A 27,553-nucleotide genomic window follows, 5' to 3' on the forward strand; every position below is an offset into this window, starting at 1 on the left:
CTTGTCTCACCACCTTTCTAGAGGTATCCAACCCTGCAATCCGCAGGTTACTGCTTTTCACCATTGCTTTACAATATTGCCTATTCCGCTGTTAATATCTGTGGTTATATTACTGCCTTACCAGTTATTGCATCCTGTACCCGAGTCTCTAATAAAACCACTTTGTTCATCTACTTTCTCTATGTAGTCTTACCTTGGGAACCCTGACCTGCAGTAGTCGAGATGAGAAACAATCAGAGAGTGGATAAGAGTTTTGTGGGCAACTTGGAAGAGGAATGTTCTAAATTTAGGCAATGTTGCCATGCGGAAGGAGACAAGATTGGGCAAGAGATTGAAAGTGAGGTGCGAAGGAGAGGGAGGAGTCAGAAATGACACAAAAAGGCTGCAGAGTTGGGATTCAGTGGAGAAAGTGTGTTGTTGCCATTGATAGAGAGGTCAAGAGAGGGGGAGACACTTGATGGAGGGAAGACAATGAGTTTAGTTTTGCCTAAGTTATGTTTGAGTAAGCGAAGGACATTAAAGAGGAGATGGCAGAGACGTGACTGGACACCTGAGAGAGATGGGAAGAGGAGAGATCAGGACATGAGGTACATGAAATATGGAAAGTCTAGCAATGAGTGAACCCCCTAGGCCTCCCCTCCCATATCTCAACGTTGAATCAATATCACCGATGTTTAATAAACAAGCCTGCCTACCTGCAGCCAGAATCAACATTAAATTAATAGCATACATATTTAATAAATAGGCCTATTTCCCCAAAAGTTGCCCTGTTATTAAATTAATAGTATTCACATTTAATACATAAACCCATTCCCTCCTTCCAAACAGCTATTTAATAAATAGTTGCCTTACTTTCCAAACTCAGCCCCATATTCAAATATTAGCCTCCAAACCAACCCTCCGGAACAGTTGCAAAGGCACTCCGTGACGATGTAATGGGTAATGTTAGGGTAACGTAGAACCTGAAAATGTACGCAGCCACGATGCTCCTCCGAACTAATTGAATATGCCCATTTTTGTTCTTATAGCTATAATTTATCAATATATTCTGATTGTATAATAGTTGGCAGTCACTTTGTATCAATGGGGATTCAAATATTTCATTTACTGACATGCGATATTAAGTTCTATTTCTAAAAAAGCCGATGTCTGAATATACGATATTGATATACTAAATAGTATAATATACAGATATTATGTTACATATTATTATCGTTCAAAGTTGCTTAATAATGTTATTAAGTAACTCTTTTTTTGCTGCATGTTTTAAATATCTATTATTCAATATGGAACCTTTATAAAAGCTGTATGAATGACTGAAATGGTATAATTTACAATATAAGACATACATTTTTTTTTTTTTAATAAAACTTTGCCACTTGCCATGTGAACACTAATGAAGCAAATTGATCTTTGTAAACATGCTGATTGTTCCAATAGCTGTGGTTAACACAAAGTTAAACTTGGAACTCACAATTGTATAAATATTTCTGAATATTTAGTTAGTCCCAGAATGAGGTCACCGCTGCTCAGCACAACAGGTAGGAACAATTTATTTTAAAAAGTGATATGTGACAAAAGGGGATATGTGACAATAGGGAATATTTGATAAATGTGACAAAAGGGGATATTTGACAACAGGCATTATGTAACGGGCCCAACAAAGGATATGTGACAATAGGGGATATGGGACAACAGGCCCAACAGGGGTATGTGACATCTGGGATATGTGACAACTGGCCCAACAGGGGTATGTGACATCTGGGATATGTGACAACAGGGGTATGTGACATCTGGGATATGTGACAACATGGCATATGTGACAACAGGCCCAATAGGGGTATGTGACATCTGGGATATGTGACAACTGGCCCAACAGGGGTATGTGACATCTGGGATATGTGACAACAGGGGTATGTGACATCTGGGATATGTGACAACATGGCATATGTGACAACAGGCCCAATAGGGGTATGTGACATCTGGGATATGTGACATCTGGGGTATGTGACATCAAGGGATATGTGACATCTGGGATATGTGACAACAGGGGATATGTGACATCTGGGATATGTGACAACATGGCATATGTGACAACAGGCCCAACAGGGGTATGTGACATCTGGGATATGTGACATCTGGGATATGTGACAACAGGGGATATGTGACATCTGGGATATGTGACAACTGGCCCAACAGGGGTATGTGACATCTGGGGTATGTGACAACATGGCATATGTGACAACAGGCCCAACAGGGGTATGTGACATCTGGGATATGTGACATCTGGGATATGTGACATCTGGGATATGTGACAACAGGGGATATGTGACAACAGGGGATATGTGACATCTGGGATATGTGACAACTGGCCCAACAGGGGTATGTGACATCTGGGGTATGTGACAACATGGCATATGTGACAACAGGGGTATGTGACATCTGGGATATGTGACAACAGGGGATATGTGACAACAGGGGATATGTGACATCTGGGATATGTGACAACTGGCCCAACAGGGGTATGTGACATCTGGGGTATGTGACAACATGGCATATGTGACAACAGGCCCAACAGGGGTATGTGACATCTGGGATATGTGACATCTGGGATATGTGACAACAGGGGATATGTGACATCTGGGATATGTGACAACTGGCCCAACAGGGGTATGTGACATCTGGGGTATGTGACAACATGGCATATGTGACAACAGGCCCAACAGGGGTATGTGACATCTGGGATATGTGACATCTGGGATATGTGACAACAGGGGATATGTGACAACAGGGGATATGTGACAACTGGCCCAACAGGGGTATGTGACATCTGGGGTATGTGACAACATGGCATATGTGACAACAGGCCCAACAGGGGTATGTGACATCTGGGATATGTGACAACAGGGGATATGTGACAACAGGGGATATGTGACATCTGGGATATGTGACAACTGGCCCAACAGGGGTATGTGACATCTGGGGTATGTGACAACATGGCATATGTGACAACAGGCCCAACAGGGGTATGTGACATCTGGGATATGTGACAACATGGCATATGTGACAACAGGCCCAACAGGGGTATGTGACATCTGGGATATGTGACAACAGGGGTATGTGACATCTGTGATATGTGACAACAGGGGATATGTGACATCTGTGATATGTGACAACAGGGGATATATGACATCTGGGATATGTGACAACAGGGGATATGTGACATCTGGGATATGTGACAACTGGCCCAACAGGGGTATGTGACATCTGGGATATGTGACAACTGGCCCAACAGGGGTATGTGACATCTGGGATATGTGACAACAGGGGTATGTGACATCTGGGATATGTGACAACAGGGGTATGTGACATCTGGGATATGTGACAACAGGGGTATGTGACATCTGTGATATGTGACAACAGGGGATATGTGACATCTGGCATATGTGATAACAGGCCCAACAGGAGTTATGTGACAACAGGCCCAGCAGGGAACATGTGACAACAGAGTATATGTGAATATATAATATGTATGTGTGAATGGCCCATTTACTTTTCTTACAACAAAATTAGCAACTTTTTCAATGGAGACTATGCCCTGGTGCCACTGACAGTTAACTGTGTTTGACTATTTGTATTTTGAAGTCTGCTCAGATATGAACGCTATGACTTCATTTATGACAGATATGACTTCAGATATGAACACTTGAAGGAAGAATAGTTATATATAACAAATCTTATACTTTCCTCTTTGGCCATTTGAGATGTTAGAATGTATGAAAATGACCAACATCTCCTAGTCACATTCTCACACATTAACTGCACAGTTTGTATCAGTAAAAATCATATTTTGCTCTCTGTATTGGATGGTGGTCTCATGGCTGCCCTCTGTATTGTGTGGAGGTGACAAAGTTGCCTTCTGTATTATGTGGCGGTGACAGGGTTGTATGTATAGTTTGGCTGTGATAAGGGTGCTATGTGTTGTATGGTGAGCCCAAGGGTGCTATGTTTTGTGTGGCAGTCCCAAGGGTGCTGTGTATTATGTGGCAGTCACAAGGGTGCTATGATGGAGTGGCGGTCTGGGCATCCTTTGCTGCTGTAGCATATCCACTTCAAGGTTGGATGTGCAGTGCATTCAGAGATGCTCTTCTGCATAACACTCATTGTTAATTGAGTTACTGTCGCTTCCTGTCAGCTGGAACTAGGCTGGCCCTTCTCTTCTGACAACTCTCATTAACAAGGTATTTCCACCCATAGAATCGCCGCTCACTGGATGTTTTTTGTTTTTGTGTTTGATTTTGAGTAAACTCAATTCTGTAAACTCTAGAGACTGTTGTGTATAAAACTCCCAGGAGACCAGCAGTTCCTGATGTAGTAAAACAACAATCACCCCACAGTAAAAGTCACATTTCTTCTCTATTCTGGTGTTTGGTCTGAACAACAATTGCAGTTTTTAACCATGTCTTCATTCATGTATGCATTGAGCTTCCCCCACATGATTGGCTGATTAGATATTTGCATTAACTAGCAGGTGTTCAGGTATACCTAATAAAGTGGACAGTGAACGTGTGTGTGTGTGTGTGTGTGTGTGTGTGTGTATATATATATATATATATATATATATATATATATATATATATATATATATATATATATATATATATATAAAATAAATAGATATATAATAAATAGATAGATAGATAGATAAACACAGTATATATAAAATAACAAATTTCTGATAAATCACTTTAGAAATTAAAAAAATCAACCAATATTTGTATTTTCTCTTCAATGGTCAATAAGATAACATACCTTTACCTCTCAACTGTCCCAATTCCATCAGGAAAGCGCTACGGAATATGTTGGCGCTATATAAATAAATGATGATGATGATGATAGTCCTGAGTTTAGGAGACTGTCCTCTTCAGCCTGGAGCTTGTATTTCCACTCTTCACTTCAGTTAGTGGTGCATTCTTTATATAAGGAAAGATAGAAGGGAGATGTAGGTTGGTAAGGGAAACTATGCCCTCCATCGTGCTGCCAACAGCCACACACAGTTGGCCACATCCACACATCACTGGCCAAAACTTTGGTGGGACTGCACTTCTCACAATAGGTCCTAATTTTCAGTCCCAGGCCCATGTGGCCCTTAAGCTAGTCCTGTCTACTGTCTGCCGATTACTAATGATGACGGTCGTGTATGCAGCATAGATCATCTGTTTGCAATCAGGAGCAACTGTAAAAATGCATTTTATATTCAATAGACATTAAAAGCATCCTAAAAAATGTATTTTATTAAGTTCAATCCTTACTGTTTTTTTCATGTAACACACAAATATAACTTTAAATTTCAGCGTACAAATAAGCTATCAAGTATTTGTGTGCTACATGAAAAAACATCCAGTATTTAACTTATGTGCAAAATAGAAAACTAATCTTCACCCCTTGCAATTTAACATGGTTTTGTCCAGGAGACTTAAGTAAGAAATTTCTTGCCTAAGCTCCTTAATGAATCAGGCCCTTATTATTAACATGTGACATTTTTCAATAGTATTTTTTCTGTGCGTTCTTTCGTGACTTTATATTCAACATATGTATTTGATGTATCCTGCATTGTATTGTCTGATAGAGCAGAGCCCACCTAGACCCATATTCAACTACAGACATATATTTTCACCCGCTCCTTGTTGAATATGGACGTGCATATGCCTGATTTATATGCGTTTTTTAAAAACCGCCCAATACGTTCATTTTGCGTGACTTAATAAATCAGGCCAAACATCACAAGCACAGGTGGATATTTACACATTGTTTTGAGAAGTCAAATTGCAAAAGTTGTTCTGTTAAATATTTGCTTCATAACATATTTGGTAGTGAAATTTTCTAAGTTTTGCCGGCACAATTTGGTCTTAAAAGTTCCCAGTCTTATTCCAACACAGCAGAATGAATTGGGAGACATTGTCTGGCTCTATACATAAAGTAAAAGTAAAATGCAAATTCACATTTACAGTGCAGAATGGTGAAACAAAAGTGGAACTGAGATATTGTATTTCCTGAACTTCGCCCTTGAGAAACGACCTGTTCCACTATGGATTTAATTTGTATGAAATTTCATTACAATTGCTAAAATCTACAGAAGGGAAACAAGAACAACATGTATTTCTTGGGGGCAGCACGGTGGCCTAGTGGTTAGCACCTCTGCCTCACAGCACTGGGGTCATGAGTTCAATTCCCAACCATGGCCTTATCTGTGTGGAGTTTGTATGTTCTCCCTGTGTTTGTGTGGGTTTCCTCCGGGTGCTCCGGTTTCCTTCCACACTCCAAAAACATACTGTTAGGTTAATTGGCTGCCATCAAAATTGACCCTAGTCTCTCCCTCTCTGTCTGTGTGTGAGTGTGTGTCTATATTAGGGAATTTAGACTGTAAGCTCCAATGGGGCAGGGACTGATGAGAATGAGTTATCTGTACAGCGCTGCGGAATTAGTGGCGCTATATAAATAAATGATGATGATTTCTTGCTGTCTCACTGACAGACTATTGTTTTCTCTATCTAGCCATGATTAACGTGGCAAAGGTTTCCAGCTGAGACAGGACAGTCCTGCCATTAGGTTGTCTGTCCTGGCTACTGTTGTGCAAACAGTGTTGGTTGTATACACCACTACTACAAATGCTGATGTTATGCTGCTTTGTTCAAAAGGCTACTTCACAGCCTCAAGAGGCAGAATGGCTGGAATCTGACTGCCAGTAATATAACAATTTTGGATTACAAGTCGTTAATGAGTATTCTGAACAGACATCCCTGTAAAAACACAGTATGAGAGTTTCTCAGTGATTTATGAACTGTCAAAGCCTGATGTCTCCATTCACTGAAAGCTATTTCTTTCCAGTCCCAGTCCCGGTCAGGATTAAATGCATGTATTTATTTTTAGAACAAAGTGTAAAAGATATACAACCATTCATTAGATACAAAGCATCTCTTCAATGTCATAAAATATATAAGAAAGCTGTCAAATGCAGTTTTAATATGCAATTCACCCTTAAATTTCAAACTATACTATCCACTTTGCTATTTATTATTCATAGTACTCATTCTATCCTGTTGATCCTTACAATTCACAATTCATAAAAATATAGGTCAAGCCTGTCATTCTAACCACTATAGAAAATAAAGTAACCATCTTGTAATTTGTTACATGGTGGAAGCAGCCTTCCTTCCCCAAAGTCAACCACGACACTACAGATCAGTCCTTAAAATGTACAAACATCTATACAATGTAACGGGAATGTAACTGAATGGAATTTAATAGCTTTACACTGAAGGCAGTAGGAGAAGTGGCGGTATGGCATACCACTGTATACACCCCCATTCGACCGATGTGTGTATAAATATATATATATATATATATATATATATATATATATATATATATAAAAACAGTGAATGTATATATGTGTTCATCAGTGTATAAGCAAAACTACCCAACCATGCAGCACAAATCATAACTAAACTCCAAGGACCCTCATTAAAAGCTGTGGCAGGAAAGAGGACTGCACTCAAGTGGAACGTCGCTACTTACAGCCAATTCAACCAATAAACATTGAAACCCACAGAAGAATGACTAAGAAGATAAATAAAAACAAGGCAAGAGAAGCATTTCAACTCAAAATGAACTTAAACACTAAAAATGGGTAGTAATATTGAAATGATTTTCCATCTCATCCTAACAACAACAACAACAAAAAAAAACAAAAAACACATTTTTGACTATAGCCTCTCTCTGTATCTCTAATGTGGAGTTAATTCAGAAAAAGCAAATTGCTCATTCACAGATCTTACAGAGCTGGAGTCACATATGCAATTAACAATATTAGAACATCAAATATAATTAATATCAAGACTATCACTGTTTAGACTTAGCAGTGTTGAAGTTAATTGGATGATCTATCCAAGATGTTAACTATTCCTGATACTGTTGTAAAGTTCATTTAAGGCATCCCAAAAAAATAAAAAAAACCTAGACTTGATCAAGAATATACATGCATAATAGACACTAAAAGTATAGTTGTGTCTATGGGTTTTATCACTAGAAGCATAGAGCTTAAAAATAAATTAAGTCAGGACATAAACAAGTTATGTACATATATAATAAAACTTCCATAGTATCATAAAATATAAATACATAATTTCGCTTATATAATTATATTTTCCATGCACAACTATATATGAAACTGTATATATCAGGTTTGTGTCCCACAGATTAATGGTATAGAAGCACCACAATCTGGGGAATGATATGACTGGGAAAGTGTATCTATTATAGCCATATGGAATATGTGGGAGACATTACCTTTCATTTAATATCTCATACTTGCCAACATTTAATATTTTTCTTCCGGGAGCTGCCAGTAGGAGGTGGGCGTGTAGGGGGCGGGGCCCCGAGAAGCGTGTCATTTTAGCCCCGCCCCGTGATGTAATGACGCAAATCACGTCATTTTACTGCGGGGGCGGTGCCAAACGCTGCGATTCCCGATGAATCGCAGCGTTTGAACCGAATTCTGCCCACTTCACTAGGAAGTGGGCAGATCAGGGAGATTGCCACACTCTCCTGGGAGTCCGGGAGACTCACACGAAATGCGGGAGTCTCCCGGACGTTCCGGGAGAGTTGGCAAGTATGTAATATCTGCCTACAAATTTTGTAATGTTGTATTTTAGCACCTTCTTAGTTCTTATATCCTTTATTGGGGGAGAGGGAAGATTTTGGTCTCTGATTTCAAGCAGAGGGTTTGAAAACGTCCTATGGCCCAATTGCTAATTTAGTCAGTCTCTCATTGTCTTTGGGAAATGAAAGCAATGCAGAGCTAATCTTGGTGTATGGAATTTCTATTTGTATCCTTTTATTTTACCTGATTCAGTGAGTGTGCTAATTATGTCATTTGATAAGCTTGTCCTAAAGTTATTATATAAACCTATGGAATCACTAAGAGTCACTGTTTATTCTTCTGTTGTATAATGTCCTAAATTGAGTGTATGGTGGACCAAATGGTAATGTGGAGGGCAGTCAGGACTCCAGAAACAAGTGTACAATTTAATAGCAGCTCTACTAGACCACCAAACACAGCAGCACAGGAGCAGGAATGAGGATGATGTTGATCATATATCAGGTTCAAAAATCAGTTTTTGACAATAAAATGTTAACTGTCAGGATCTGGAATTATGAATTCCGCTTGGATGTAAAAGGGTTAAATAAAGTACAGCGCAAACCCCACCTGAGGGATGGACGCTTTACCTTTCATTATAAGTGCATTGCCACCTCTACCAATTTGTCAGAATATTAAACTCACATTTCATATTCCAGCATACCTGTTGTCTGATCTCCTATGTTCCAGTTATACTCAGATTGCCTTCTGAATACTTTTACAGTTCATGCTCTTGTTGCTGTTTAATTAACATCATTTATGCTAAACTTTCCTGCCAAGGGGCCAGACTCTGCTAAAGCCAAAAGAAACTATAATATCCAAAGATTCAGAATATCAATTGGGTTTTAAACAGAAAATTCTTAACCCTCTCCTAAATGTTTATAATATAGTAAAAATATTTTATTATTATTATTATTATTATTATTATTATTATTATTATTAATAATAGTAATTTGTTGCTGCGTCTTACCGGGTGTTTGTGCATCATGCACCAAAAATCATATATTATAAGAAGCGCCGCCAATTATTACAAATTATGAAATACCAACATATATACTCAAATAATAAAACACATTTATTCACATATAAAAAATATTAAAATTGCATATAAATCACACAAAAAAATCTATAACTATTACACAATAATAATCAAAGAAAACCATACAATGTAGACAATTATTAAACTGCAGTGGATTAGACCATACATGCCTTCTCTCACGGAATTTCTGGGAGGCTCCCGAAAGCTAAGAGATACACTTCCAAGCCGCCCTCCACTGTATTTATAATCTGACCATTGTTTTCTAAGCTCCAGAACTACATAAATTCTAGTTATAGTCTTACAACTATGTCACACACATGTATTCAGTGGCAGTTATTAAATATTCTGGTGGCAAACAAAAATGCTGAGCAGTATTTAGACCTCTAACCTCTATCCTTTGCTACAATTGTTAAAACTCTGCAAGCAGCATTTAAAGTATCCCTGATTAAAATCACTTCTGCCAAACCAGTCACATGCTCTTTTTGAGAATCAAAAGCTGTTTGTCTAATTTGTGGGGTGTTTCCTTTTTTCAAATAAATCCTGCCACTCTATGGAGCCTCTTTCAGTGGTATTTATTCATTCTCTCCTTCACGAAGATGCCTTGGCATGGGTCATCCCTTTGTTACAAGAAGGCATTTACATTCTAAATTCTCTAAATCATTTCCTGGGGGCTTTTGGGAATCCCCAATATGTAGCCACCACAGAAACTGCTCTCAGTTCTCTTACACAAGGTTGTAGACTTTAATGTAACTATATCACATACATTTGACAGTGGGTTACAGATACTGAGTTGAATTCAGCTGCCCAATGGTACTGCATTCTAGTATAAAAGATGACTTGACCAGGATGGACCATTTGGAAGATCTAGTGACTTATAATTGACTGGTAATTAGGAGGCAGGCAGATAGAGAGAGCAATGTGACATCTAAATTATATAACTAGATAAATTGTATGTTCCCTCAAAAGAATTACAGCTTCAAGTTTCAAGATACACCTTCAAGCTACTCCAACTCCATCATTACTCAAAACATGCAAGCCATAAAGGAATTCAATGAATTCAGAAACTCAATCAACAAACCTTCTGCTGGCCATGCATGTATGTGGATATATAGTAATCTGTTTGGTCCTGTGAAGTTTTTCCCCGCCATAAGATCCCTTGAAACAAACACCCTCTGTGACTAAGTTATCAACAAAAGAACAGGCTTTAGGGTGTTGATCCTATACACAGAAGAATAGAAAAGTACTGGATAGTACACGAGGGGTGTTATTGTAGACAAATTCTGGCCAAGGAACTGCTTTAGCTCAATTATTATAATGGTGAGAGACCATTGCTTGGTTGGAATGGCAAGTGGCATGAGAGGCCCGGCAGGTTGCCCTCTGAGACACAGACCCGAAACCTTCTGGAAACATCTTTGGCTTTCAAACTTTTAGAATCTGACATGTAAGAGATGGTGGAATTGAATATAGAAAAGAAAAGGGCTCACCGAGTCTGTATTGAATTTAGCCTCTTTGCTGTTTTTTTGGGTATTTGTAAAACATGTTTTTATTCACAAAAAGTCACATACATGCATAAATACATAAAAAAAATTAAAGTGTAATAATCAGATCAAGCACTAAACATAGGTGACCGAAGAGTATTTTGCTTTGGACAGAGCTTTAAGAAAAAGAAAAAGTAGAAAAGGAGCAAGAGAAGGGAAATTGGAATGAAGGCAGAAAGAGGGAAAAAAGAAAGGGAGAGAAAGGAAAAGAGAAGTAGGTAGAGAGGAAGAAAAAAAAGGGGGGGACAGGGTGTCATGGCAAGAACTACCTTAGGAGAGGAGGGGGAATGTAGGAGGAAAAGGTAAGAAGCAGATGTGGAATTTGCATTTGGCAAAGGGGGAACAGTATTGGAAGTAGGACAGCCATGGTTCCCACACTTTATTAAAAGTTTCGAAAGAATTGTTATTATATATGAAGAAATGTGCCCATGCCAGAGCATGCACTCCAGCACCTGTCAGAGGGGTCGGGCAGCATATTATGGAGACAAGTAGAGACATAATACCAGCAGAACCGGACTTTAAATACATTTTCTTGCTGGAGGAATTTGAACTTTTTTGCTGTTTTAACATATTGTGATTGTTATGGTCTGTGTAAATGCTAATTGTGTATTTAACTACTTTAAACCAATGCCTCCAATCTGCAAAAGCCCATCTGATGACCAACAATTCTCTATTCTATATTTCCCATCATACAATTAATATCAGTAGAGGAGAATTTCTGGGAAAAGAAAGCACATGGATGCAATTTCTTGTCTACAGGATTAACTTGAGGGAGGAATGCTGCAGCCCCTACATCAGAGGCATCCACTTCAATAATAGAAGGCTGATGAGGACTAGGATGATTGAGCACTGAGTCAGAATGGCTTCTGTGACTTCCACCGACCAATTTGAGGGAATCTGCCCCTTTATTGGTCATGGCAGTGAGAGGGGGGACAATAACTGAAAAGGACCAGATAAATCTTCTATGATTATTAGAGAAGTGAAAGAAGCTGTATAAGAAATTTCAATTAGTGGGTTTAACCCAATCTTGGTTGGCCTGGTCGAATTCATTGAAGCTCCTGGGCAGAAATTATGTATCCCAAGAATCAGAACTGAGGTATCAAACTCACATATCTGAAGTTTTGAAAATAATTTGTTTTTCCTTAATTTCTGAAGGGCTTACCGAACATGTTGCTGATGCTGAGATAGTGTAGAAGAATGAAAAGGATGTCATTCAAATAAACTATTAATTTACTCAGAAATGTCATTAATTAGATCCTGGAACACATCTGGGGCATTTCATAGCCTGAAGGGAATCACTAATTACTGCCCTGTATGAGTACTGAAGGCGGTCTTCCATTCGTCTCCTTGATGGGTCTGTATGAAGCTGTACGTACCTCTGAAGCTAATTTTGGTGAAAATTGTTGCCTCCTTTAATTGATTGAAAATTTCTGAAATGAGAGGAAGAGGGTATTTGTTTTCCACTGTAGTTTTATTTAAACTCTATAGTTTATGCACGGTCCCAAGCTTCCATTGATGTTGGGTCCAAAGATGTAAGGCTGTTGATAATGTTGTGACCAATATTGGAAGGAATTATTAACCGCTAGAATTATTAACCACAGCAATTACTTACACACTTTCACTATTGCCTCTCGTCCCTGGGGATCAATATATTTAGATGTTATCATGGAGCTCCCTGCATCCGAAGGACATACTGTTATCATGTTGTTCAGAGGAGCGCCTGATGTAGACCTCACACCTTATTGCTTTACCGTCAATTCTTACAGCTCAGTAAATGGTTTCTATCTCCCTGGATGTCCTGACAAAATTATATCAGACAAAGGGTCTCAATTTACATATCCCTTCTGGGCAATCTTCTGTAAAATCCTTGAAATGAATCTTGATTTAACATCTGCTTTTCATCCTCAGTGTAATGGGCAGACAGAAAGTGAACCAATCCTTGGAACAATATCTGTTCTGCTTTTTACTCATATTAGCAAGTTATTTGGGCTTTATGCCTTCCTCTGGCAGAATTTGCATGTAATATTGCCAAACACCAGTCCATACATGTCACCCTTACATGTATCCAATGGCTTTTATTCCCATGTGTTTGTAGGCCACGAAATTGCTACTAATGTTCCAGGTGCAGATGATTACATTCACCACTTACAAACCTTACAAAAACAGTTACACAAGAGGCTGAAAGCTTTAACAAATGTTTTGCTTCTAAATGACAAGTCAATCTTCCCTCAATTACTGTTGGAGACAAGGTTTGGCTTGCTAGAAAACATGTCCACTCAACTACAGTTAAATTGGCAACTCAATTACTACTTCCTCACACTTTATAGATCCATCATGTCTTTCAAAATTCTCTCTTCATACCGTTTATCTGTTATACTTTTAGTGGTGGCCTACTCTACCTCACTTCCCCTGTTGCCCATGAAGAATTCATAGAGGATGAGAGCTTTGATTCAAAAATTTGCTACTCTTGCCTTCAATATCTGAGTCATTGGTGAGGATAGGTCAGGACAGAGCAGGACAGGTCAGCCAAAGGCTGTTATTTCTGAGACCAGGGTAGAAAATGTGTTTTTTCTGTTTAGCCTCTTTAGAGGAAATGCATTATGTCTGATGTATATATCTGATACAATGAGCCCTTGCTTACAAAGCCTTTGGTGTATTGTAATGTGGGGAAGTGTCATTGTTTGGGATTTGTAAGGTTGCTAGTGGAAGCCTCCAATTAGGCTTAGGGAGGGAGTCTGATAGCAGGAATTGCTAACTGTGTTTTGTATGGAAGTGTCAGATTCCTGCTCTGGCCAAATGCCCAGCAGGGGGTCATTACTGTGTGGCCTTTGTCAAACAAACCTTTCTCAACATTGTGGACAGCATTTGATGCAGAACATCACAGCGTTTCTAGAATTTCACATATAAGTGTAAATAGTGTGGGCTTTGCAATGCATGTAAATACACGTTTGTGTAAATAGGTTACATCCTGATGCTAAAAATAGCCTGTGTCTAAATTGTATAAAAGGCACTAGCTTGTATTGAGAACTTGTTCTTCTAATTTCAACATCTGACCTAATCACTGGTACCTCTAACCAGTAAGAGCAAATAAATATCTTGCTTCAAAAACCTGCTTGAAAACATCTTCAATATTGCTGTATTCCTGTGACCTGCAGATTAGACCCTAACTCAAGTCAGTGTGATAGGCCAGGGGGGGATCCATCCACAGCTTTCCTGATCCAGAGTAAGAGGTCAGGAGTACAAGCCCAGGTACACCAGCAACAAAATACGCTAGCAGCGTCAGTTACCCAGAAGAAACCCTAAGATAGGTGCAGGGAGGGCAGGACAAATGGGGATGGATGGAGTAAGGGTTGAAAAGTTTTTTAAACCCTTTTTATTTTGTTTTGTTGTATTGCTTTCAACTCATTTTATATAAAGGACAACCTTTAGAATGAGGGGAGGGTCTGATGGAATCAGTGGTGAATCCCGGGTGGAGTTGGGGATGGGCGTGATCTGGATAATCGCCCCTCCCTCTAACAGCATACATCTGCTTGGCATCCAAGAGGCAGGCAGAGGATCCTGTCTCTGATTATTTTTTAAACACAATTGGAGCTTCCAGGTGGAATCCCTGCCTGTCTCTTAGCTCCCAGGTACATTCAATGTGAAGATGGTGGGGCCCATCAACCAGAGTGAAGGAGGGGCAGTGCTATGCTAAAAAAAATGTCTAGATCCACCCCTGGATGGACCTCCCCTGCACCCTAACACCATCTTTACATGCATTACATACAGTTATAAGATCATTGCATTACAAACTGCTAATTGATACAAGCTACACTGGACCTAATATAGCTCATTTCCTGCCTATTCCAGGGCCAGGGGTAGGCTGGGCTGGGGGGCAGGAGGGCATCTGCCCACTGGGCTGGTCCCATAGTGGGCTACCTTGGGCTGGGTCACCTGCATTTTTTTCCCTTTAAAATATGCTGCTGAGCCAAGTCTTGGCCCCAAGGCTAAAGTTAGCCAGCCCTCCCTTGTCCATGGCCACTTTGGACTGTCCCTGACATCTTGGTTCCATAAAGGATGGCATGCACTGGACCTTAGTGTAAGTATTGCTGCCAGATACTGTTCTATGTCATCTCTTACATGCAGGCTGCAACAACTTAGACAGTCATACATCTTAGGTCGTTTACATTTTGAGAGGCAATGCCACTAAGATGATTACTGTAACTGACTTTTAGTCCCAAACTTGGTTTGGAGACAGGAACACTTTTTAATGAATAACTTTAATGCACCTTGGTTTTCATGCCCTTTTGTTACTATCACTATTCCTATCATTAAGGTCCTTGCTCAAGGAAAGGGTTCCATTGCGGTCACCACAATATCCTAAAGGCATCACAACTCTATTAAATTTTATGGAGCTTTTGTATTTAAGAACTGTAAAAAAAATCCCAACTTTATAATTATAACTTAACATGTACGTGGCTTAGAATACAATTACAACTCGCTGCTGATTAAAAAGTGACCGACGTCTATTCACCTGGGGCAATGGCTGCATTGTTTTAATCTAAATAATACATTTGGTTCATATAATTTACCCCGGGTTAAATTTTCATAGTTTTATTCACTAGCAATGTGATCTTTCTGGTTGTCCTACTGACATTGTTGCTGGGGAAACATTGTTTGGCCAAGGGACAAAGAGATCAGAATCCTATTACACTGCTCACTGACTGCCGGCTGATCAGACTGTAGGCTCCACTCATTCATGCACAGATACTGAACTTCCCATGCCATTTGGTAGCACATCATGCAACCGAAACATGAGGGCAAGATCTCTACCTCCTGCTACACCTCTCATGAACCAGGAAAAAGGATGCTCTATACAGGTAAAACACAACATAAGCACAGGTATTGTGTTACATTCCTAATAACATAAATACCAATTGAAAGGCAGGCTAAAATACATTTTGTTTGAACGATTATGTTTCAATATTGTACTTTTTTTTAATTTGCTCTTCAATCTACTGTTTGACTGTAACAAAATGTCTTGAAGATAATGAAATAAAAGTGTTCAAGACAGTGTTGCATGCACCTTGATACATTTTTTAAACAGCTACTTTTACTGTGATAAAATGCTCTTCATAAGCTTAAGCCTTAAGGCATTATACCCACTGGCGCTTGTTCTGCAATTAAAAATGTAAGCACCAATGCCAGTGGAGCTGTATGTCAAATGCAAATACATTTGATAAGCACCCGTTAACTGTGGATTTAATTCTGTCCAGGAATTTATTGAGGCTTGCCTATGCTTACCCAAACCTTCACTTGCAGTAAACACAAGAACAGGCATTTAGGAAATTTAAACTGCTGGAATGCTGCTGCAATACTCTGAAAGCAAGCAACACTGCACAAGGGCACTAGTTATTGGAAGCAATGGTTGTCATTTCAGACCCATTTGCATTTAATTTACATACAGAGCCAGCGTTACTACTAGGCGAACCTAGGTGGTCAGTGTATTTATTGTCACTGCGGACCCCACTCTCTATGTGCCAGCCGCTGACATGGAGGGGCAGCAGCTGGCAACTTCTTACCTGTGAAGCTGGCAGTGCCCACTCCTCCATGTTGGTAATGGGCTAGGAGTGCTATGCCAAGCAATGATGTCACAGCCTGGCGCTACACTACCAAGAGAAGAACTTGTCACGTCCCCCTCTCCACACAAGCTAAAAAGTGAGGTGGTGCACCGCTTATGTTTTCTCTATATTTCTATTCTTTGTTTACCTTATTCCCTTGCCACTTATAGTGAAACCCCTATTAAATCTCATAATGTTTACCACAGTATTTTCCTTACTATCCTTTCATTGAATTATTTTTTTTTTGTTTTTTTTTTATCCCCGCCCCCCAAACACACATAATGTCACTCATTCATTGTTCTTATTCACCCAGTGGTGCCCCAACACTGGGTGCCTGTGTCTGACAGCTGGCAGCTTCTTACCTGTGCAGCTGCCATCTGCAGCTCCTACATTTTGGTAATGGGCAGGGAATGTGACACTGGGATTTGGTGTCACAACCCAGCAACACACAACCAAGATGACACAGCTCAATGCCACACTCCTTAGAAGAGGAGGATGGGCGGGGCCTGACGGGAACACCTTAGAGTATATTTATTAAACAGCGGGTTTGAAATAGTGGAGATGTTGCCTATAGCAACCAGTCAGATTATAGCTGACATTTTGTAGAATATACTAAATAAATGGTAACTAGAATCTGATTGGTTGCAATAGGCACCATCTCCACTTTTTCAAACCTTCCATTTAGTAAATATACCCCCTAGTATGCACACCTGCGCTGCTCCCTGTCCTCACTTATTCAATTAGCTTTCCGGTTCGCGGGATCGTGCAGGAACGGGCCGCGAAGTCAATCCGCGGTACTGCAATAACGTGGATTTTCTTTCGCAGCCCATAGGGTTGCGTACGAAAATCCACGTTATTGCGGTACCGTATTACCGCCAATACTGCGCAGGTTTCGCGATAACGTGCGTTACCGCAAACTGGAAAGCTAATTGAATATGCCCCTCAAAATCCTATAAATGTTACCTATTGAATTCAGGCTCTGTTTGTAACAAACTAACCAACATCCATGACCTCTTTCTTTTAAACAACCTCTACTTTCTTGTAATAACTGACACATTGCTCACACTGCCTCACCTGCAATCCTTTTACATGTTCGTCTCCATTTCAACCACATGTCCAGGCCTGGAAGCAGACAAGGAGGTTGGGATTGATTCCTCTTTTCCCCATGCCGCACATTCACATGTTTACCAACTGTCATATCTCTCACATTACCATACTTTGGCTTAGACTCTATCCGGATTTTCAACCCCTTATCTCTGTATGTTGCTGTGATCTATCATCTTCCTGGACCACTCCAAAAATTAATTGAATATTTTCCTGCCTGGTTACCTAATTTCTTATCCTCACATTCTCTTTGTGCATCTAAACTACTCTCTCTAACCTCCTTTTTCGGCCTCCCACAGTACACATACTCTTCTACTCATCCTGATGGCCACTGCCTTGATCTTGTTTTCTCATTTCCCATCACCTTATCACCTGCAAAATACTCTCTATTTTAACCTCTTTGGAGTCTAACTCTACCAAGCCTCCTCATAGTCTCATAAATCTCAGTTCTATTCTCTCAACAACATTCCACCTCTCTGCAAAAACTTTTCTCCCCAATTTCTCCATTCTCCTATCCTGCTCTGCAAGCAGCTCTAGACAGTGGCTCTGATACTCTTTCCTCTCAGCATCGATCATGATCTTAGCCGTGGCATACTAAAAAAAACACATTGGGTCCCAATCAGGGCCGGTGCTAGGGTCCACGGCGCCCTAGGCATTTTTAGAAAATCGCCGCCCTCCTCCCTCCTCTCCTTACCTTGTCTCACCACCGCCGCCTTTCTGCTCCGTCTCCTCCCCTCCACTCACTGACACTAGTAAGTGGAGGGGAGGAGACGGAGCAGAGAGGCGGCGGTGGTGACAAAATAGCCTCTTCCCCCCTCCCCGTGCATCTGAATGCTGTGCGGCGGCCGTGACAGGTATGGTCAGTGGTCACCGCACAGTTTTAAAGTCTTTTAGTATTCTGTGGCGCCCTCCAGAGCCCGGCGCCCTAGGCAAGTGCCTAACCTTGCCTAATGGGAGCGCCGGGCCTGGTTCCAATACACTCTCATGGAGTAGAACTGTGTTACTTCTCATGACTTCCTCAAATAAAATGCAATCTATCACACCTATAAAAATGCTCTGGATACTGCCAAACAAATATATTTATGATCTCTCATCTCTGCTGAGGTTTCTAATTCCCAAACCTCTTTAATACATGTAACATTCTTCTCAGCCCTCCTACACAAATCTCTCTGATCACCATCACTGCTTTGCTTCTTCAAGGACTTGATTGATAAGATCCAATATGAGCTGTTACCTTTTTCCCATTGCCAAAGCATTTAGGATTGATCCCAACGTTCCACTCTTTGCATATTGCTTATTTAGCAGGATTTCTATTGCAAGAACACATCATCAGAAAGCTAAAACCATCCTGTCTCATGATGACCTAGTCTCCACTCATGTTCCATATTAGTGAGTGAGCTCGTTTTCACAATCATAGGAAAAGCTGACATCCAAGTGATAAAGTTAAGAATATTTGACATATTAATTAGTAATTATGTTTTAATGTTATGAACTTGTACAAGTCTCCAATGTTCTCTTTATAATATTTTAAGGAATGCTTGACTAGGGTCAGAGCCAGTGGCGGATCCAGGGGGGGGGGGGGGGAGGGGGGGGGGCGATCGGGGACTTAAGGTTTTCTTTTACAAAAAGAAAATACATTTAAGGTAGTAGATTGCAATTTGTTTCCTGATGATAGTAGCATTCATTATGGATCATAGATGGAAAAGACTAATTGAGAAGAACTCTAGTAGTGTAAAAAGGAAGATAACCCCTACAGAAGTAATTTGAAAAGGTAGTTACAGTTACAGTAGATTATTGTTATTCTTTTATAACAAGGATAAAGAACAGCGTTTCCTTAACTGTGACCAAGATCTGTGACTACTTAATGTAACAGAAAACTACACATTATAATTCTGAACTTCTGGAAAAAAAAGACACCCATATGACTTGATCCTTTCCACATCGACTGGTGTTCATGATGCATCATGTTGGGGAACATTTAACCAAATGGTGTACTCAGCTTAAAGGCTGTCAAAACAGACATTAATGATCCTAATGTGCATTGGAGCTTTAATAGAAACGATGTGTACAAATGTAAAGCAATTAATCGCACTAGATCTGTTAAATCTAATGTCTGACTAATTATTACTGGACATTTGCAGTTTTGCACTTTGTTTGAGAGTACGGCTCGTATTGTGATATCCTAGGTATGAGTACGCATGAAGGATTATTTATAAATAGGGATCCATCATTCTTATTTTTACAGCTGTTCAATGTGCATTCACCATGTCATGAAGATGTCACCTCCTTGATGCACCATGAACACCAATTTGTACAAGACCTTAGTCTGGCCCACTACACGCAGGTCTGCAGTGAGGAATCTTTAGCCCCTCTGCGACCACTGCTTGCCCCCACCCCAGGCTGCGCCCCACCATAATCATCACCTGGCCCCCAAGGGAGGACAGCGGACTTTACACCCGCCCCGTCCTCTCCGCGCACCTGATTACACAGTGCATCTTGGGATCCAAGTTATAATGTGGTACATTAGTCAGTCTGTGGCATATTAGTCAGTCTCTTACATATCTATTGATTTATAATGTTATGTTTCACCCTATATAAATGTAGTACAATGATATCTCTGCATAACTAAGCAACCGTACTATCCAATAATTTTAAAAAAGCCTAATATTTACCTGTTTTTATACATGCACAAGAGTAAATAATCCACGTAAAAGGCTTCAAAAGACCTTTGCTAATAACAGATTGATATGTAACCCAATACAAACAGTCTTGTATGTGGCTGAAACCATTCATTGTAAACTTACAGGGGTTAGAATGCAGTGAATGAGCCAAGTAAAACACAGCTCATACTTAGTTTATGCTAGGCATTATTTTTTATTCTCAGATGAATAAACATTATAGAAATTGCTGACTTTCATATTAACCTAGTTGTGTATACAAAATATGCAACTATATGTGTAAATTCCAGTTTATGCCACTTTGCCGCAAGCTTCAAGGCTGATATGCAAATAAAAGTTGTCAGACTTCTTATCACTCCTCAAACATGCTTTTCAAGCTCTATCTTGTTAAATCTCACTAATGTATTTCCGGTCTGTGAAGCCTGAGGAAAACACAGCCTGAAAGTTAATATTTTGGGGTATATTTAATACATTGCAGGTTTGAAATAGTGAAGATGTTGCCTATAGCAACCAATCAGATTCTAACTGTCATTTTGTAGAATGTACTAAATAAATGGTAACTAGAATCTGATTGGTTGCTATAGGCAACATCTCCACTTTTTCAAACCTGCAGTTTAGTAAATATACCTCTTAGGGTCTATTTATCATTGGTGGCCACTGTTTGGTGGTAACTATAATTTTGTATTGTGGCTAATTGCAGCAATACAGATTTTTGTACCACCGTAATCTATCACCCTGCTCTCGCCTGGTGAAACCCTTTCCTCTGCTTGAGGATGAAGCTTCGCCAGAAGTGTAACGCTGCAGCGAATGACTGTAGAGAATGTCCACTTCCTATTTAGCATGCGCTGGTAAACATCCACGCACGCGCACATGGATGTTTAAAAGGATGCGCTGCAGACTTCCAGGGGGAACCGCAGGTGAGCAGAGCAGGTAATCCAGCAGACAGCTGAAGACACGAGCAGGACACAGGAGTCAGTAGCGGGTATGGGAACCACCGATGAGCAGAGCAGGTAATCCAGCAGACAGCTGAAGACACGAGCAGGACACAGGAGTCAGTAGTGGGTATGGGAACCGCCGATGAGCAGAGCAGGTAATCCAGCAGGAAACTGAAGATACGAGCAGGACACAGGAGACACCTTCAGAGACTCACAGGGAATGAGACTCACAGGGAATGAGACTCAAGATCAGGCAACGATACAATGGCCACAGGTGCCTTAAATAGGGAGAGGTGATTGATCCACCAATTAGAAAAAAGCAAGGTCATAAGAGTTCATGGATGCTGCGCATGCGCAGTCCGTCAAGATGGCGGACGGCCGCGGCTCAGGACAGGTGCCGGCAGGAAGGATAGAGAACCACGCACCAGCGCAGGGGCACTCACGGTCCGGTGAGTGACAGTATGTCAGTTTGCAATCAAATAATTATGCAACATAATATCTGAACATACCATTACTGATACCCTGTCTTCATCTCTCAGTGATTCCCAGTTATTTACATATTACATATTTCTCATGCAGAGTTGGATCAACTGTTAGCCAACCTAGGCTCCTGACTATGGCCCAATGTGCACTGAGGGGCCCAGATTACTCAAAACCATTTTTTTTTAAAAAAACAATGAGTGGTGAAAGAGGCTTCAACCAGTATCTTGCCTAAGACCTCATGGGGTGTTTCGGTGTTTGGTACATTGCAACTCTGAACCAAGACTTTTAACCAGGGGTGAAAAAGTATATTGCATGGCCCCATAATAAAATTTGGGTAGGGGACTGTTGATGCCACTGTAATCTTCTGAAATTATGTGCCTCAGATAAACGTTGCTGGGTGGAGGCCACACTCCCTGCACCTCCTGTAGTTCTGCCCTTGTAGTAATAATGTACAGGCTCTCAGAGATTCCTATATTACACATGTTAATGTTTCTCTCTCTGTTTTCTGGATTTTATCTGACATTGCTGCATGTTCAATGCATTTCTACAGAAGCCATATGTGCAAAATCTTATTTATCTATAAAAAAAAAAATGTATTTATGCTTTGAAAGTGCCCAGACGTTTCATAAGATCACTGTGGTTATATTCATCTATGTGTTTTCTGTAGGTCCTGACTATGTGAGAGATTACAGGGCTAAGCTTCCTGATTGCACCAGATACATTGGAGAAGGGATGTCGTCTGCTGAGAGCACCAGTGAAGTGGATTACTTGTGTCGAGCTGCCCCAAGCACCCCGGCTCCGCTACCTAAAGACTGTTACGTAGGGGGCATAGGCTGGGGAGTGTCTGCATTCACCATGCTCAACAGAAATCAACTTTATAGTGGTCATCAGATCAAGGTAATGTGTGGGTGAGAGTATTAACAGCATTTATACTGTTGTCACCAAAATGCTTTATCCGCTGTAATAGAGAATCTACTTATGTGTCAGAGTAATGTTAAGGAAGGGAGGAGGAAGTGCTATAATGACACGAATTGGCCACAGTTCACAATTAAATTCTTCCCTCATGCTTCCCCGACCTTACAATCTGAAGGGAAAGGCGCAGACAAATGGTTGATACATAGGGGGATCCATAGGGGTGATTTTTTCTCTCCCCTTTGCTTCACTGGCTCCCTTCTGTGCCTGATTTTGTTCACCCTCCCTTGTAAGCTCGTATGAGCAGGGCCCTCTTTCCTCCTGTCTCCATACCTGTTCTTCTGCTCCGTCTCTACTGTATTTGCCTGCCCGGAGTTTCTGAAGTATTGGTATTTTATGTTTAATGTTCTGTACTGTTTTACCCTGTATGGACTACTGTTTGTACTGTGTACGGCGCTGCGGAAACCATGTGGCGCCTTACAAATAAACAATAATAATAATAATAATAATAATCCAATGTAAAGGGATATGAGGGCAAGAAGCAAGAGTGGCAGAGATGGAGGATGAAAGAGGGTGAGGGTAATGAAAGAGCATGGAGCATGTGGAGAAGGGTAATTGTTTTCATGTTGATGATCACGCAACTGGGTGAGGTTTATTATACAGATTATACAGCTTACTATGAGCATTACATGACATACACAACATATGGGTAGATTCAGTTTGTTGTAAGGTGATACAATCTATCTCTGGAGCAGTCCGCAGAGACTCATCGCGTCAGAGATTTTTCAGAAATTTTTGCTTATTTTTCCTTGTGTCTCATAGAGGTGCGCAGACAAATGAGCAGATTATTCTTACCGTAATAGCCAGGCGGTGTTCATTAGCACCTTGCACCGAATTAAATCTGCCCCATAGAGTCTTAATACTATTTTAGGGTTGTGTAACACAGACTCTATGAATGTGATGCTTCTGCAGCAGAAAGCACTAGCATCCATAGTGCTCAAATCACTTTGGGCTGACAGATTGAAGTGCATGGGGAACACTCATTCCTTGTCACACGGAGGTGCTTATGCTCAGAAAACCATGCATATGACATGTTCTTAGCGTGTGTGATCCAGGGGCGGATCTAGGAAATTGCTATACCCGGGGCGATGTAAGGGGGGCGATTTAGGCCCCGCACCCTTTCCGACCTCTAAGGCTGCCGGCGGCTGCACAGTATGTGCAGGTCCGCTCTGCAATGACAGTGTGCTGCCCTGCTGCTCTGATTGTGTTTAAAACACAATCAGAGCAGCCGGGCAGCACACTGTCCACTGCTGAACGGACCTGCAGCTGTCGGCAGCAAGTCCCTGTTAGGGGAGCGAGCGCGCCCCCCCCCCACTGGAACTGGATCCGCCACTGGTGTGATCACCATTCCCTTCAATGCGTCCGCATGGAACAATTTGAACACTAGCACTTTTCTGACTCTCATAATGTCTTGGATCCAGATAGAACATTGTAAGAGTGAGTTCAGTAATGCAGTAGCGGAACTACCATTAGTGCAGCAGGTGTGGTGCACTGGGGCACATGGTGATAATGGGGCCCGCTGCACGGGGAACTAGCGAGCTGTGAGCCTTGGTTCTCTCCTCCTTGCTTTCCTGCACTGGGGCCCACAGCTCACTAGATTCGCCTCTGCAGTAATGTATCTACACTACTCTAATTATCACAACAAAAAGAGGGTCCATTTGGACGGCAATTTCAATTTGCGATGATAAAAAAATGCAGGGCAGCAACTTTTGTTTTTTGGGTTTTTTTTGTTTGCGACATTTAGGAATGAAGAAGGCGGCTGACAGTGTCCTCGATCAGTCTAGCCACACCCCTATAGCAGTAGCCATGATATCTCCAGTGGGAAGAGGAGACCCACAATAGATATGACACAGGACCCCACATTTGCAAAAGCCGACACACTGGCTATTAGATGTCACTGAGGAGTTCTGTGAAAATATAAAATCTATAAAACCGTTATAGGCCAAGTGCTTTTACACTGGGCACAAAAATTACTGACCATAAAATATGATTGTGAAATGCTGTATTTATATAGAAATTAAGTATTTTCGCAGTGATAATGAAATACTCACCAGGTGGTTTGTCACTGAGTATTGAAACGTTAAGTGGATTCAGACTTTTTTGTGTGTGTCATCATTAAAATCAATAAAAGCATAAAGTAAGTTATAATATTTTGAAACAGACAAGTATGATCTTGTAACCTTTTTTCTGCTTCACCAGTTCAGTAAATTGGATCACATACTTTCATTCGCAAATCCTCCTCTGTCATAGCGCATGATCAAACCAGAGCGGACACCAATTTGTCAAGCATGGTTTACTTGTTTTAATTGAGAACTAAGTTCTTTGTCCTTCAATGTTTGTAGGTCATGTCTTGTCACTAGCATTACACGGGAAACTTATCTCCCTCAGAATTCTTAAATACACATAGCATTGAGAGATATGACAACATTAAAAACCTCCTACTAGTTTAATTTCAAAGTTTAAAAGCATTGTTATAAATTATTTATATGTAATGTAAATAAATCAATGAATGCGCCTTGCTAAATCAATTGATGAATACGGAGGCAATATAATACATATAGTGGATAGGCTGTGAATAGCGCCACACTTAAGCTTACCATTTGCTGTGCTCACAATAGTACCACATGAATCCATTCTTAATGACTAGCCTTTGTGGCAATTTCCTAGAATGCTGATCCCAATGGGAGGAAAGGTCACCTTTGAATTTCATCAAATACTGACTATCCTTGAAGACTATAATGGCTTTCTTAATGACAGGAAAAATATATGGAGAGAGAATACAAACAATTCATTTCCAGCAGTGCCTGGTTATTTTTCTAGTACAGTGATGAGAAGAATAATATACAGGGTATTTCTGCAGACTCCCGTTTACTTCAAAGGATTATTTGTGAATCAATAGGACAGCACAAACGCTTTATAGCATCCATTATAGCCAATTGACTAGCCCACTGATTGTGAATTCCCCTTCTGCATAGACACAGACAGACATCAGTTTCTGGGCATGGGGCAGTTTTTGGATACCCAATATGTAATCTTTATACTTTTAAGACTGTTGACTAGAACTGATTCATCATTAACAAATCCAGTCCATGAGCCAGTGTCATTGCTAGGCCCTTGCAAAAGGGGTATTACCCCAAAGCCTCAAGTGTAATGGCCTGGGGTAATCTTTTATTCTCTTTCTACATTTTGTTAATTAATTTTGCAGCAATTAAATTGATATACTTAAACTGCTGCATTCCCTCAACACCAATATAAACAGAAATGTCCTCTTTTATTAGTGTCACTTGTCACTTAATACTATGTGTACAGTCATAGCCAAAAGTTTTGAGAATGACACAAGTATTGGTCTTCACAAAGTTTGCTGCTTCAGTGTTTTTAGACCATTTTGTCAAATGTTGCTATGGTATACTGACGTAAAATTACAAGCATTTCATAAGTGTCAAAGGCTTTTATTGACAATTACATTACATTAAGTTTATGCAAAGAGTTAATATTTACAGTGTTGACCCTTCTTTTTGAAGACCTCTGCAATTTGCCCTGTATGCTGTCAATCAACTTCTGGGCCACATACTGACTTATGGCTGCCCATTCTTGCCCAATCAGTGCTTGGAGTTTCTCAGAATTTGTAGGTTTTTGTTTGTCCACCTGTCTCTTGAGGATTCACCACAAGTTCTCAATGGGATTAAGGTCTGGAGAGTTTCCTGGCCATGGACACAAAATTTCGATGTTTTGATCCCCAAGCCACTTAGTTATCACATTTTCCGTATGGCAAGGTGCTCCATCATGCTGGAAAAGGGATTGTTCGTCACCAAACTGTTCTTGGATGGTTGGGAGAAGTTGCTTTTGGAGGATGTTTTGGTACCATTCTTTATTCATGGCTGTGTTCTTAGGCAAAATCGTTAGTGAGTCCACTCCCTTGGCTGAGAAGCAACCCCACACATGAATGGTCTCAGGATGCTTTACTGTTGGCATGACACAGGATTGATGGTAGCGCTCACCTTTCCTTCTCCGGACAAGCAGATGCCCCAAAATCTGAAAGGGGATCCATCAGAGAAAATGAATTTACCCCAGTCCTCAGCAGTCCAATCCCTGTACCTTTTGCAGAATATCAGTTTGTCCCTAATGTTTTTCCTGGAGAGAAGTGGCTTCTTTGCTGGCCCTCTTGACACCAGACCATCCTCCAAAAGTCATTGCCTCACTGTGCGTGCAGATGCACTCACATCTGCCTGCTGCCATTCCTGAGCAAGCTCTGCACTGGTAGGAGTGGACTCACACGCAATTTTGCCTAAAAACACAGCCATGAATTTTGCTAAGAACACAGTCATGAATAAAGAATGGTACCAAAACATCCTCCAAGAGCAACTTCTCCCAACCATCCAAGAACAGTTTGGTGACGACAATGCCTTTTCCAGCATGATGGAGCACCGTGCCATAAGGCAAAAGTGATAACTAAGTGGCTCAGGGATCAAAACACCAACATTTGGTGTCCATGGCCAGGAAACTTCC

At 40.6% G+C, this 27,553-nt stretch overlaps 1 protein-coding gene across 2 annotated transcripts in view; it reads left to right on the top strand.

Annotated features, from left to right (window-relative positions):
• The window catches only part of SPMIP2 (sperm microtubule inner protein 2), a 145,848-nt gene that overhangs the window by 96,047 nt on the left and 22,248 nt on the right, over positions 1 to 27,553 (top strand). For both annotated transcript variants that reach the window (XM_075198158.1, XM_075198162.1), the window contains one exon: positions 22,743 to 22,972. In XM_075198158.1, the coding sequence (XP_075054259.1) occupies positions 22,743 to 22,972 (230 nt within the window). The remainder of the gene's footprint in view (positions 1 to 22,742; positions 22,973 to 27,553) is intronic.

This window comes from Mixophyes fleayi, chromosome 1, assembly GCF_038048845.1.
Source record: "Mixophyes fleayi isolate aMixFle1 chromosome 1, aMixFle1.hap1, whole genome shotgun sequence".
NCBI lineage: Eukaryota > Metazoa > Chordata > Amphibia > Anura > Limnodynastidae > Mixophyes > Mixophyes fleayi.